We start from the raw sequence: 14,097 nt of genomic DNA, 5'->3' as shown, positions 1-14,097 counted from the left end.
CTGATATCAAACCTCCCAATCGATCCATTGATCGATTGGAATGTCGAATCGATCCAGTGATCGATCCAGCACGCTACTGTGCTCGGGACAATATTCTGGATCGATCGGCTGATCGATCCAGACTGGCCAATCGATCCAGTGATCGATCCTAGAGCCTTTTGTTCGCGACGGAATTGGCTGGATCGATCGGCTGATCGATCCAGACGCCTACTGTTCGCGAGCCGAGTTGCCCAGTCGATCAATCGATCGATTGGAAACCCTCGAATCGATCAGCTGATCGATTCGAGTTTCTGACTTCGTGCCAAGGATCTGATTTCAGCACTGTCTCGTGCCGAATCACACCTAATGACTCCAAAAATGATTAAGAACATCCTAATAATAACAACTAACATTCTAACATCATAAAATAGTGTTCTAAGCATAATAGAGTGCATGGTTAACTAATTCATAGCAATTAACATACTAAAGTGCAAAATGCTAAAACACTGAAAAGTTCTAATGTTTAAACCAAGCTTGCTAGAGTTCCCTAAGATCTTCTTTCCAAGTTCCTGCCCACACACATCTTCATACCATTGCCCTCCAGCCCCCGCTAGTCCATCTTTCCTTTACCTTTATGTGCAGTATAAGGAAAAGAAAGTATCTATAAGCTTTCGCTTAGTAAGAAACCATCTAACTCACTAAAACATGCATACGATGAGTTCATGCTTTGAAAGATGCTGATTGAACACATGATGGAGAATGCTAGGCATGGCATACTATCATACAAAACATAGAAACCAAGAGCTAATCATGGCAATAACTGAAGTATCAACTAGAAAGGACTAAACTGAACATAACTGAATTAAACTAAAGCTGAACTAGAACTGATTTCAAAACATAATCACATGACTGATTGTGAGTTTGGAAAGCTATTATCATAATAGATCAAAATACATAATCATGCTGCTAATGGGCCCGACAACTGTACATGCTATGCGCGCATCCTTAACTAGACCCGAGGTTGCAAATCTCGAATTTAGTAAGGTTTACTAGGTTGTCTAAACCTAGGGACCGACTATGGGAGCCCAGCCCAATGGATATCTAATCCTGTACAGTGCCCCTACTGAAAGTAAAATACTGGATCATAGCTAATTAATTTATCTTGCTTTTACTAGGTTATCTGAACCTAGAGGCGACTGTGGGTACCCACCCATTGGACCGTAGGCCCATATATGCTGTAGCAAGACTAACTAAGTTATTTTAAATGCTTCTATTGCATTTACTAAGCTATTAAAAATGCCTACTGTAGCATTTTACTGAGCTAAGCATTTTATCGAACACTTTGCGTGCTCCAACTCTCCCCTCTATTAGGGAGACCACCTCTAGGCACCCGACAACGTTTAGAATCTCCAACTGAAAGGAGAAAACGTGTCTATCCCATCTAAAGGTGCTCAACTAAATCCCTAAATCTGCGAGGAGAGTTAAATACACCCTATGCGTCGAAAGAATCTACATATAGCTAATTTAAAAGCATTCTATCATACGAAAAGCTACTTATACTGCAGGTGAGGGGTTTCTTACCTCCTATTCGAAGTTTCTTACGATTCTAATCGCTAGTTTTTCCTGGAAGAACGATCTCCTCGATGATCCTCCTACGTCTACGTGCTCTTCTCGCGGAGGGAAGCGTCCTTGTGTCGGAGATGTCGCCGGAAGAAGCCTTTGGGACCCTAGGGATGGAATCCTAGGTATGCTGGTGGTTGGCGCCGAGAGATGGAGAGGAGAAGGGAGGTTCGGCAGTGAGGGTTTGAGGAGAGGAAAAACTCACGATCCAATAACCCTTCACTTAATTATTCACTATTTATATTAAGTGGTAAATTTCCGCCCATCTCTAATATAAATTTAATTGATTCCTTTTAGCACAGCCCTGCTGGTTTCACTTGGTTACTATGGTTCACCATAAGTCATAGGACCCATAGGTCTCGGGTTCCATTCCCGCTTAAGCTATTTTCGTTTTCTATTTATTTTTGCTACTTCCGCTACTCTAAAAATTCCATAAAAATATTCTAAAATTCCAGAAAAATCATAGAATATTTCTAAAATAGTTTTGATAATTTTCGGGCGTTACAGCAATACATGTTCAAGAGACGTTCTCCTTCCTCTTTACTTAAGACAACCTAGTTGTGGATAGTTCTGATTTCCATTGCTACAAGCTCACTATCTTCCTTCTTCATTCTACTACCACTGTTAGGAGTAATATCTTATCAATGCAGATGATATTTAGTGATCACCAACCAATGCCAAAATCCACTGTCAGTTAAATCAAGGCGTATGAGTGATGCTAATCTTTTTTTTATCATCTTTTTTAGTTGCTAGTTAAATACAATAATAACTTTTTGTAAAATTTTTAAGAAGGACATAGATGACATCTTGATAGGTTCCTCAGGCATCAGAACTTCCCTAGCAAAAGTCTGAGTTCTCTATTTTTACTTATTAGCATTGTTCATTTTTCTCTTGCAGGTCTGTCAATTCGTGAGGCGGCTTGAGTTTTTTTTATGCAAGAAGTGAGCTTTGTTAGATGTGGCTTGCCTTGCTATTTTGTAAATTAAAATCCATATGGAGAACAGCAAAGGGAAAACATGTGATTTAGTGTATATGGAGAATAATGGAAAACATGTGTATTTTGATGAGTAACAACTCATTTTGTATATTTTTGTATATGTGGCTACAAGATGAATTATATATGGATGTTTATTTTGGATTTAATGTAGTAAATATTTAGTTTTGTATTGGCGGTTTGCTTATAGTAAAATAAGATTGGTTGTTTGGTATTAATGAACATTAAAGACAACAGTTAAAAATGTTGTAAAAACTAGGTAAACCACAAATTTTTTTGTAAAAAGTGATAAAAGACAACGGTTTTATCCGTTGTAAAATATATTAAAACTGTTGTTAAAAAAACAAAACATGTCAAATATTATCTACCACAACAGTGTATATCTGTTGTAAAATGTATCTACCACAACGGTTTATTTTTGTTGTTGAAATTATCTACCACAACGGTTTTAAAATGTTGTCGTATCCTGCGTAGCCAAATTTTGTGCATATAAACAACAACGGATAAAAACTGTTGTCAAATGTCTACAAAGACAACGGATTCAAAACCGTTGTCGTAGGGCATTACATTCTACAATACCCTCAGTTACAACGGTTTTTTTACCCTACGACAACGGATAATATCCGTTGTCGTTTGCTGTTTTTGTTGTAGTGTGCTTCAACAGAATTCTTAAGATATCTCAGGAATGTCGAGATTGGCTTTAATGAACTAGTTCGAAGGTGAGGGCATGTTGTTAACATGGTAGGATCATGCGATAAAGTACTGTCGGTCGCTACTTGTTGTTGTTGCCGCATCAGCTTTTACACTTGGGCGTTAATTTACATTTCTTATTCCTCTTGTGTCATGGTAACCATGGTGAGTCATCCTGCTTCTTCCATCTCTCTGTCTAAAATTGAGGCAAAAGTTTCCACAGACGACGTCAAATTATTGGCCATGTTTGAAACTAAGAGAGTTGGTGCGCTGGGTAGGTGGATGTGTTGTTGACTTGAAAAAGACTTTTAGCTAGCAAGGATAGTGAGAAGAACCTATGAACCGCGGAAAAAGGGGCTCCTTGAAAAAGACTTTTAGCTAGCAAGGAAGGCATATAAGAAGATCCATAAGTTTGATCAACCGTTCGATCGACTAACCATAAGCCGAAAGACATACTGAGCGGGAAGCTGGGTCTTCTAAATCCGTCCTGTCGTATAGAGACGACCGGTTTTATGGTAGACTGTTTATCCCTTAAACCCGATCGGATGATGACTGGTAGAATATATACTAGCTATGTGTCTTAATACAGGTGGTGAGCACTAGGTCCTTTTGATCCGATCGGCCATTGAGCCGATCATCCTTGTTCTGAGGGCCTTAGCGCTGGGAGAGGAGTCATGCCCTATTGAGAGTGACCCTTTGACTGTCACCTCCCATTGACTTGGACCACCATCTCACCTTGATTTTGACTGCCTCATCATCTTGATTTTACTGCCATATCATATTTAGATCCGTTCATGAGACCTCGTATCACGTAATATTGTTACTACAACGATTTCTTACTCATATTTTAAATAATAAACCCAACATTTGGAACTGAACCTAAAGTTAAATATTGATAGAACTCCATATATATACTTGCGTTACGTCTATAGGAAGAGTTTTCGACGTAACTTTGCTGCAGCCTCGATTTTTCGTCTTTCGTTTTAAGATGCTACGTTATGGTTTTTCGATACTTTCAAGCCTCGTGAACAGCGCGCAAATTCACTTTTCGCAGCGTGCATTGCATGCTGCACAATTAGAAGTTGTTAAAAGTCTTAGGTTATTGACAACGTACATATGCATGCTGTGAAAAACATATTCTACAGTGTGCACTACATGCTGCGGATATTATTATTCACGACGTGCAATGCGCGCTATGAATAATAATTTCTGCAGCGTACAATGCGTGCTGCATATTGTATTTTCTATGGCGTGTATACTTGCGTTGTTGATGTTCTTCTACAGTGTAGGTTTGCATGCCATTAAAATCAATTTCATTTGATTTCATTGATGAAAAAATAATTTCATTATAGATAAAAAAAGTCAATTTCATACGACAACGATAAACCAAATATTTTACAATAAATTATTTCCTATGATTGAATTTCATTGTCTTAATTATTGTCCACTGCCATCACTATTAACATTGGAAATGCATCATTTCTAAAAGCATAGCAATTCTGTTCAATACAGTACTCACCGTTCAGGCTAAACTACTATTAGCAAAAAGCAAGAATAGGAATGATAGAAGAACAAATATTCCACAAGCAAGTATGACTGGACGCTAAGAACAAGCTACCTAAGAAGGAATATTGTATCTATCTTCAAAATCCATTCTACATCCAGATTCAAGGTCTATTTCTCCTCCCAGCTTCCAGGAAGTCGAGAATTGTGCTTGTGTTTCTCGCGTAGCTCCCATCCTGATGTCCAATGCAACAGCTACACTTTCAACCTCAGAAGGCCTCATGCGCAAGGAGCTAATAGCAAATGGCTACAATGGCACATTGTCTCTGGCATCAGACAATCGGACACTACCTGTAAGTATGCATGGGGCAACCAACCTACTTGACCTGAGCTAGGAAATTAAGAAACTAAACAACAGTCAGTACCTTGTAGGTCGTATTGGGGAGGGAAAAATTGCAGGTAACAAAATGAAGCTATGACCAATCCTGCACAAGTGTAAATAGGTTAATTTAAAAAGAAGTCATAAAGAACTTTGGCATGAAATTGAGGCTCTCGATGACCTATTGGGTTCTGAAACAAACCTAGGAAACCTCCTGCAAATATGTCTTGCCAATGATGCCAATAATCGTCCACTCTGGAAATCGCCATGAGTGCTGCAGTGAACAGAGGAAGAAACACAATCACAACTTTGCAACGTGGCCTCTGCCATCAAAAGTCTTGATCTTTCCTGCTAGGTACCGTGATAGGAAATTGAGACAAATGGTTATCTTTATTAGCATTGAATTCTCTAATTTTTATTAGGCACGACAAAAAAAACTTTGGTAACTCAGGTCTATATTTTCCTCCAAGTCTGGACATTTGTATTTTCTGCCTGCAAGTGTGAATTCAGGTTCCCATAGGTATTGGTCCAGATTATAATCAGCCCTGAAATCCTCATGCTATGCAATATTTGTCAAAATTCATAGTAAATAGGTCTTATAAATTCTAGAAAATAATTACAGTACAATATCTATTATTAAAAGATATATTCGCCATCAGAAATAATGCTAATAAGATGACTAGTTGGAAGGAGTGCTAATGTCGGTCCTAGAAAGAAGCTTAAACGGATGCCTAACATAGAGATTTTGTGATCCCCTATATACAATCGGCTTCGGTATGCAGGACTAGATATGCAGTTTATAAGATCATATACGCAGACATCAAAACAAACTGAAAATTTGGTTCATCCAAATTAGCTCGAACTTAAAAATAAATCAAATGAAATTGCCAATATTAGTTGCCCTAGCCTACAAATACTAACAATGTTTTTGTTGTCTTTTCTTCTCATAGGATTAGTTTTCATGATTATAAAACACTTTCAAATGAATCTTAATTGTACTTACTGCATGGTAAGGTGTTACCCTGAAAATATTTTAGCACCACATAGAGCTCAATAGTAAGATAAAAATAACATCTTTGTAACCATCATTGAAGAGTTAGGAAATTTGAGACGTGTGAACTATGGAGTTTTCATGTTTAGCATCCTAAAAATTCCATAGTTTCTGTATAATCATAAGATAGTAAGAGTGTTTGATTCAATGGATTGTCATTCATTCCCATGTAAAAAATGAGGATGTAAAATATTGAACTCAATCTATAGCATACAAAGTTAACTATGGAAACACTTCCAAAGCCGACAAGAACTCAACAGGTCCAAGTATGAAGATCAATATACAAAAGCGACTATCATTAATCAAGTGAACTATGCATAAAGAGAAGATCAAATATCTATAAGATTAGCATTTCCTGATAGAATCTGAAGTTTGAGAAGTAATAAGATGAATGCTAGCTAAAGAGGAAGTTCACCTATAAAAACAATGATATTTTTATTTCATCCTGCACCGGAAGACTAAATGATTAACAATTTAGAGAAATTCTAGGAAATTAAAAGAAGGAAAAAGAGATTAACCAACAAATCCAAATTACAACAAAAATATCCAAAACGACACTGAACAAGAGAAAATTGAAAATAATCAGAATAACATCTTAATCACACTCGTATCATATTCGGCATCATTCACAGCATTTCACTAGACGCAAACAACAATTGGATTCAATTGTCATACCCTCTTCATATTCACAACAGTAAATTCCCATGGTTTGTTCGGCTTGTTATCCAGCAAATCAATGTGCTGAAAACAAAATGAAAAATTGAATCATTAGTAGCTCCAAGCCTAATTCGAGAACCTAGCCAAAAAAATTGCATATCTATGTAATAGATCCCGTGATTTCTAAAGACTCACATAGTTCAAGGCTGTGGAGAAGGATCTTGCGACAGTAGAAGAGGGTGAAGAAAGCTGGAAGAAATCCAAGACATTAGGGATCCACAAAGAGTTCGCGAGACAAATTCGAAGAAGGTAAACCCTACCGGCAACGACGGACGCAGCACCCGGCAAATCTCCAAGAGGCGCTTGGCCACCAGACGCGAGAACATGACGGGCGATCGGCACAGAACGGTTCTCAACGATTCCTCAAATAAGAGCAAGAGAAGAGAGCACTCACATCCTTTTCGGCTGGCTATGTTATTATTGTCGAAGCTCCGGTTCTAGGAGGCGTGGCAGTTTTCGACGGGAGCTGAGAAGGGCGACGAGCTGCGTGCGAAGGATTAGGGCTTTTTCTTTTTTCCGTTCTTTTCTCATTTAGGAAATAGAGTGTAGGTATGTGTATATTTATATTGGGTTATTAAATATTATGACATATATTTATTTTGCGGTATATTATTAACAGCGCATATATAAGTGCATGCCGTAAAAAGTAGTATCCGCAACGTACTTTTAATGCACGCTATTGTTTCTATCAGATGCAACAATATTAACAGTGCATATATGGATGCACGCTGTAGAAAGTAGTATTTGCATTATACTTTTAATGCGTGCCGTTGATGACGCGCAGCGAAAAATTATTTTTGTTGTAGTATATTGACATTAAATCGACGCAAAAGCTGGCTATACCGGACACCAATTTTATCACTCCGGCTCATTTCTTACATGAAACATTATTAAACATTCATAAGCCTTTCTAGTATCCTTAATCATTAATTTCAAACATCATAGATTCACATTCGGATACACACAACATGCACTATCATCTCCTTCCAAACACAACACAGATAATTAATTAACAGTACACTGCTCGATCGAGTGCTTTATGATTATTATTATTCTTATTATTTTATTTTCTTAGGAATATATATAGTAGTGCTTCTAATCAGACAGCCAGCCAGCCAGAAGCTAAGGTGCATGCTTCATTATTCAGCAGGAGCTTCATGATCGGCTTCATCAACATCATCCACATACTTGGAATCAAGCGACTGCGAGACGACGCTAACATCACTGGCCATCGCCATAAAATTGGATCCCAAATCATCCAAGGACATTATTCCCACAAATTCCGGTGAACTGCCTGCGCCAATCGACCCACTAGCGAAGCCTCCAAGCGTGGTGGTCGAGTAATTATTTGTTTGATTTTCCATCTTACTATCAATGGTGTTCCAGTTCACCAAACCAAAACCAAGGATATCAGTGTACACCTGCACGCATGGAACATTAATAATCAATATTAATTAGTTGAAAATTTATTGTATTAGGAGTAGTTAAGCTTAATTAATTATATATACTACTCACGCGATTCTGATAATTCATGCGGGATGTGTTCCAAGCCAGCATCCATTCACGGTCGGCTCCATCGTTGTTCACCCCTCTGTACACAATAGCTTCTTTCGAAGGACCGATGAGCCTATCACGGACGTGAAGAAATCCAGCCCATTGCCCATTTTGAATGATTTGAGGGTAAGGAGAATGCCAAACAGCGCCTTCCCAAGTGTGATTGAGATCAAATGTTAGGTTACCTCCGGTGGCATTGTAAATCATGCCAAGCGTCGAGGTTCCAGTGCCGTAAGCCTCCTTCAGGTTGTGCACAAACCGACTCACGTTCGTCGCTTTCTCTTCTGCGTTCATATACTGCAAAGCCACTCTTGCTCTGTCTCGGGCGGTGATTTCAGTGATGTTCGGATTAACTAGTCTCACTGTGTCGTCCGTCACTGGATTCCCAAACACGTTGGTCGCCATGCTTAATTCTATATATCAACAAGAGAAAATGTTTTTTTTTCTTCGGATTGCTCTGTAAGGAAGTGTGTGCAACATCGTGTATTTATAGAGGAATCAGATCATATATAGCTTAACTAAAATATAAATAATTAATTAATTGAAATGGGAAAAACGTGGCATTAACTTCTCCGAAAATAATTGAAATGGAGGGAACACTTAATAAATAAAGAATTGAAATGGGAAAACAACGTGAGAATAATTTCTCCAAAAAATAATTGAAATTTAGGGACCACTCACTTACTGATAAATAATTAATTAATTGAAATGGGAAAAACGTGGCATTAACTTCTCCGAAAATAATTGAAATGGAGGGAACACTTAATAAATAAAGAATTGAAATGGGAAAACAACGTGAGAATAACTTGGACAAATATTTTTTTTATTATTTTCGGGGTGTTTCTCTAGGCCGTTTTGTTTCTTTTCTCTATCTATTAATTTTTATATGATATCAGAGTTATGATCTTTCTTTTTCCTTATTTTCCCTTAAAATTTAACTTCTTCCTTCTTTAATTCCTCTTCCTGTACCTCAATTCCAACACTAGATTTCTACAACATTAGTCAACAACAACATAAACATCTTGGAGCACAACAGCAAATTGAAGCAACCCAAAGATCAACGTGCTCCAGCAACATTTTCCAGTCTCATTGCCAACGTCCATTTTTGTCAATTTTGTGCGACAACCTCGAGAACTTCGACAACTACAGTAACAATCTTTCTTTATTTTTTTTATTTTTTCCCCTCCTCCATTTGGCCTTTTCTTAAAAAAAATGAGAAAAAAAACGTGAAAAAAACAAAGAGAAAAAAAAGTCGACCCTCTCCCTCATCTTGGCAATCGAGTAGTCAATCATCTAATTCTGGAACATTTTCACTCTCCATCCCTCCTAATGCCAGACATCAATTTCTGAAATCCCAAGATGTCATCCAGATTCTGGAACAACTCGTCATATTACACCGGAGTATAATATTTTTTTATTCTTATAGAAGCTTCATCTTATCATGCATCCGACATGCTACAAATAGGCAATGGCTCAGGTTTGCAAACTGTTCACATTGGGAATACATCCTTTCATTCATATGGTCGTACTTTTCGCATACGCAATATTTTTTATGTTCTTTCTATTATTAAAAATTTGCTTTCCGTCCGTCAATATGCTCTTGATAATAATGTATTTATTGAATTTCATCCTAATCATTGTCTTATGAAGGATCCTGTAACAGAAACTATTCTACTCCAAGGGGACACTAAAAACGGTTTTTATCATCTTCAACCCACCTCTCTCAAAACCTTTGTTGGAGAACGCACGGATAAAATCTCGTGACATGCACATCTTGGTCATCTGTCTCTACGTCTTGTTCAGAATATTATTAATCGTTTTGGTTTACCAACTTCTTTAGCATCATCATCTCATTTATGTGAAGCTTGTATGAAAGTGAAATCTCATAAACTACCTTTTGTTTCCTCTACTCGCAACTGCAGTTTTTCTTTAGAAATTATTCACTCTGATGTATGGGGTCCTACTTCTATTCTTTCTAATCAGGGTTTTCTTTACTCTATTATTTTTATTGATAATTTTAGTAAGTTCACTTGGATTTATCTTATGAAAAGAAAATCTGATCTCTTTGATTTTTTTTCGTTTTCAAAAGCATGTTGAGCGATATTTGATCGTAAAATATTCTTCTTTCATTCTGATTCTGGAGGAGAGTATCAAGCGCTTCATCGTCATCTTACTTCTTCTGGCATCCTCCGCTGAGTCTCTTATCCCCACACTCCTGAACAAAATGGACCCGCTGAAAGAAAACATCGTCTTGCTATTGAAACTACCTTAGCTCTTCTTTATCATGCCTCAGTTCCACTTAAATTTTGAGATGATGTCGTCCAAATCACGGTCTACCTTATCAATCATTTACCCACTACACTACTTCAAAACAAGTGTCCCTTCGAAATACTTTATAATCATTGTCCAAATTACTCCTTCCTCCATATTTTTGGTTGCGCATGTTATCCTTGACTACTATGTTATTCTAAACACAAGTTAAACCCTCGCTCTCAACAATGTGTTTTCCTTGGTTATAGTAATTGGTATCATGGGCGACCGAACGGATATATATTTCTTGACATGTTACTGTTGATGAATCTCTTTTTCTATTTGTAGTTGCTACCTTGGATCCTCCTTCAGATAATCGAGGCATCTTTCTAATATCACCGAGTAAAATACTAGAATCCCCACAGATTGCTCCATCTAGACATATTGAAAGAACAAGGGGAGACAGCATCTTGGGTCCTGCTCCATCTCCACAAATTCCTGAAGACTCAACAGCAAATGGAGATTCACTCTCTAGTTCTAATTCTCATCTGTCTGATCACTCATCTCCGAGTAGCTCTAATGATGATATTCCTCGGCAGATGCTTCTTCTAAACGATATTTATGCACAATGTCAACAAATCCCCACTTGTTATCCTCTTCCACGTGCTCTTCTTGCTTCTTCAAATTTTGTCAAACCTTCTAGTTTTACACAGGCAATCAGAGATCCAAATTGGCGTGCTGCGATGACTACAGAATTTGATACTTTTCTTCACAATGCAACCTGGAGCTTAGTTCCTCGTACCCCATCTATGAATATTGTGGGTTCTAAATATGTTTATCGATTTAAGTATCGTGCAGATGGTTCTATTAACGTTACAAAGCTCGTCTTGTTGCTAAAGTCTTTAATCAACAGCCAGGTATTGACTTCAATGATACTTTTAGTCCAATCATCAAAATTACAACTATCAAATTGCTACTATCTATATCTATTAGCTCCAATTGGCCAATACGACAATTAGATGTTTCCAATACTTTTCTTCATGGACACCTTGAAGAAACTGTTTATATGGAGCAACCCCCTGGATTCATCCACCCACAACTTCCAACACATGTGTATCAACTTTAGAAGTATATATATATATATATATATATATATGGTCTTCGATAAGCACCTTGTGCATGATTTCATCGTCCATCTACCTGGCTTCATTCTCAGGGATTTTCTGGCTAAAAAATAAACTCTTCCCTATTCTACAAGTGTCATGAGGAATTTTTAATATTTGTTTTGATTTATGTGGATGATATTTTAATAGTTGGTAATGATAAAAAATGACAGTACTACATTACTACATCTTCTTCGGCAAGAGTTGCTTATTCGAGATCTTGGCAATGCTCGTTTTTTCCTTTGCATAGAGTTTCTCTCAATTTCTGAAGGTTGTCTTCTCTCTCAGAGCAAATATATTGTTGGACTCCTACAACAAGCTAAAATAGATGGTGCACGTCCTATCTCCACTCCAATCATTGAGGGTGGTTTCACTGAACATTCATCCTCCTCTTCAATATTTGACTCCTAGATCTACCGTAGAATTGCTGGTGCCCTACAATATGTCATAATTACATGACCCAATATTGCTTTCATTGTGAATCGTGCCTGTCAGTTTATGCATGCTCCTACTGAACATTATTGGGAAGGTGTTAAGAGAATTCTTCAATATCTCAAAGGCACTATTCTACATGGTATTCTTTTATATCGTCAGTCTTCACGAGAGTTGATTGTCTATAGTGATGCACATTGGGATGGATCTCCTAAAGAGAGACGTTCTACTAGTGGATATACTATATTTTTGGGTAAAATCTTGTTTCCTGGCTTTAAAAAAAGCAACCTACAGTCTTTCACTCAAGTACTGAAGCTGAATATAAAGTTATCGCTAATGCAACGTCAGAAATTATTTGGCTACAATCTCTTCTTTCGGAATTATACTTTTTCCCAACTACTACGCCTAAAATCTAGTGCAATAATATTGGAGCAACTTATCTTGTGAAAAATCCTATTTTTCATTCTCGTACCAAGCATATAGAGATTGATTTTCATTTAGTTCGCAAGCGTATGGTGACTCGACAACTTTCAATTTCTGATATCTCTACGAAAGATCAAATTGTTGATATATTTACCAACCCATTATCTAGACAATGTTTCACCAAGTTAGCACTCAAACTCAACGTTCAGGCATTCCCGTTGAGTTTGTCGGGTTTGTCGGGGGGGGGGGGGGGGAATGAAAATAATCTCTAATTGATTTCAATCAATTGAGATTTATTATATTTGTCACACAATCAAGATCGAAATGAATCAAATAGCAAAAATAATATTTCCAAGTCTATTATAATACTATGTTTATAATTATTATGATCGTATGTCTTATTAAATCTTTCCATTATTATTTTGGACAGTTTGTATAAATAAGCCTATTGGCTTTAGAAATAAGATTATCAAAAAGCTTTAAATAAGCCTTTGGTACTTCCCGCCTATTCCAAGATTTCAAAGATTATTTCATAACAAGGAGATATGTAAGGATTTAACTTGGCATGCTGATAAAAGAGTACTTGACGGTTACTTGTGTCATCCGGCTGATGTGCCCGCTTGGAAAGTAGTGGATCACAAGTGGCCAGATTTTACTGCTGAACCTAGAAATCTTAGATTGGCCTTATCAGCAGATGGGATCAATCCCCATAGTTTGATGAGTTCTGCATATAGTTGTTGGCCAGTTGTGATGATCACTTACAACCTTCCTCCATGGTTGTGTATGAAGAGAAAATTTATGATGCTGACTTTGTTGATTTCAGGTCCCAAACAATCGGGAAATGATATTGACGTTTACTTAGCACCTTTGATCGATGACTTAAAAAGATTATGGGATATAGGTGTTGATGCATATGATGGATGTCGAGAAGAGAATTTCTTACTTAGGGATGTCTTACTATGGACAATCAATGATTTTCCTGCATATGGGAACATGTCAGGTTGTGTTGTGAAAGGATATTATGCATGTCCTATTTGTGGTGAAGAAACATATTTGACAAGGTTGAAGCATAGTAGAAAAATGAGTTATACAGGCCATAGAAGATTTCTTCCTACAAATCATCCTTATCGAAGGCAAAAAAAAAGCATTTAATGGGAACCCAGAGCTTAACCCCGCACCGAAACCATTAACTGGGCATGAAATTTTGGATCGAGTTGAAAGAATTAATTATCGTTCGGGAAAAGCAAATGGGAAGTTTCAATTAAAGCAAGGTGAAACTGTATCATGCTAGAAAAAGAAATCTATATTCTTTGAACTTGATTATTGGAAACATCTACATGTT

General features: G+C 37.3%; 1 protein-coding gene and 2 long non-coding RNA genes across 3 annotated transcripts; all 3 read right to left on the bottom strand.

Annotated features, from left to right (window-relative positions):
* Window positions 1-5,001: 5,001 nt before the first annotated feature.
* Window positions 5,002-5,959, bottom strand: LOC122030969. Its single transcript, XR_006125687.1, has 3 exons — window positions 5,368-5,959; window positions 5,212-5,271; window positions 5,002-5,163 (listed from the first exon to the last, which is right to left on the bottom strand). It is a non-coding gene; the product is annotated as an uncharacterized LOC122030969 (long non-coding RNA).
* Window positions 5,960-6,071: 112 nt separating this feature from the next.
* LOC122032958 lies at window positions 6,072-7,446 on the bottom strand. Its single transcript, XR_006126262.1, has 3 exons — window positions 7,194-7,446; window positions 7,069-7,122; window positions 6,072-6,957 (listed from the first exon to the last, which is right to left on the bottom strand). It is a non-coding gene; the product is annotated as an uncharacterized LOC122032958 (long non-coding RNA).
* Window positions 7,447-7,823: 377 nt separating this feature from the next.
* Window positions 7,824-8,962, bottom strand: LOC122030908 (23 kDa jasmonate-induced protein-like). The gene is made up of 2 exons (XM_042589953.1): window positions 8,449-8,962; window positions 7,824-8,354 (listed from the first exon to the last, which is right to left on the bottom strand). Exons 1-2 carry the CDS (start codon window positions 8,890-8,892, stop codon window positions 8,073-8,075), a joined length of 726 nt encoding a protein of 241 aa, XP_042445887.1. The 5' UTR covers window positions 8,893-8,962; the 3' UTR covers window positions 7,824-8,072.
* Between the last annotated feature and the right edge of the window lie 5,135 nt (window positions 8,963-14,097).

This window comes from Zingiber officinale, chromosome 11A, assembly GCF_018446385.1.
Source record: "Zingiber officinale cultivar Zhangliang chromosome 11A, Zo_v1.1, whole genome shotgun sequence".
Classification (NCBI taxonomy): Eukaryota; Viridiplantae; Streptophyta; class Magnoliopsida; order Zingiberales; family Zingiberaceae; genus Zingiber; species Zingiber officinale.
The sequence above is the reverse complement of the archived record's forward strand: the minus strand, read 5'-3'. Positions and strand labels throughout refer to the sequence as shown.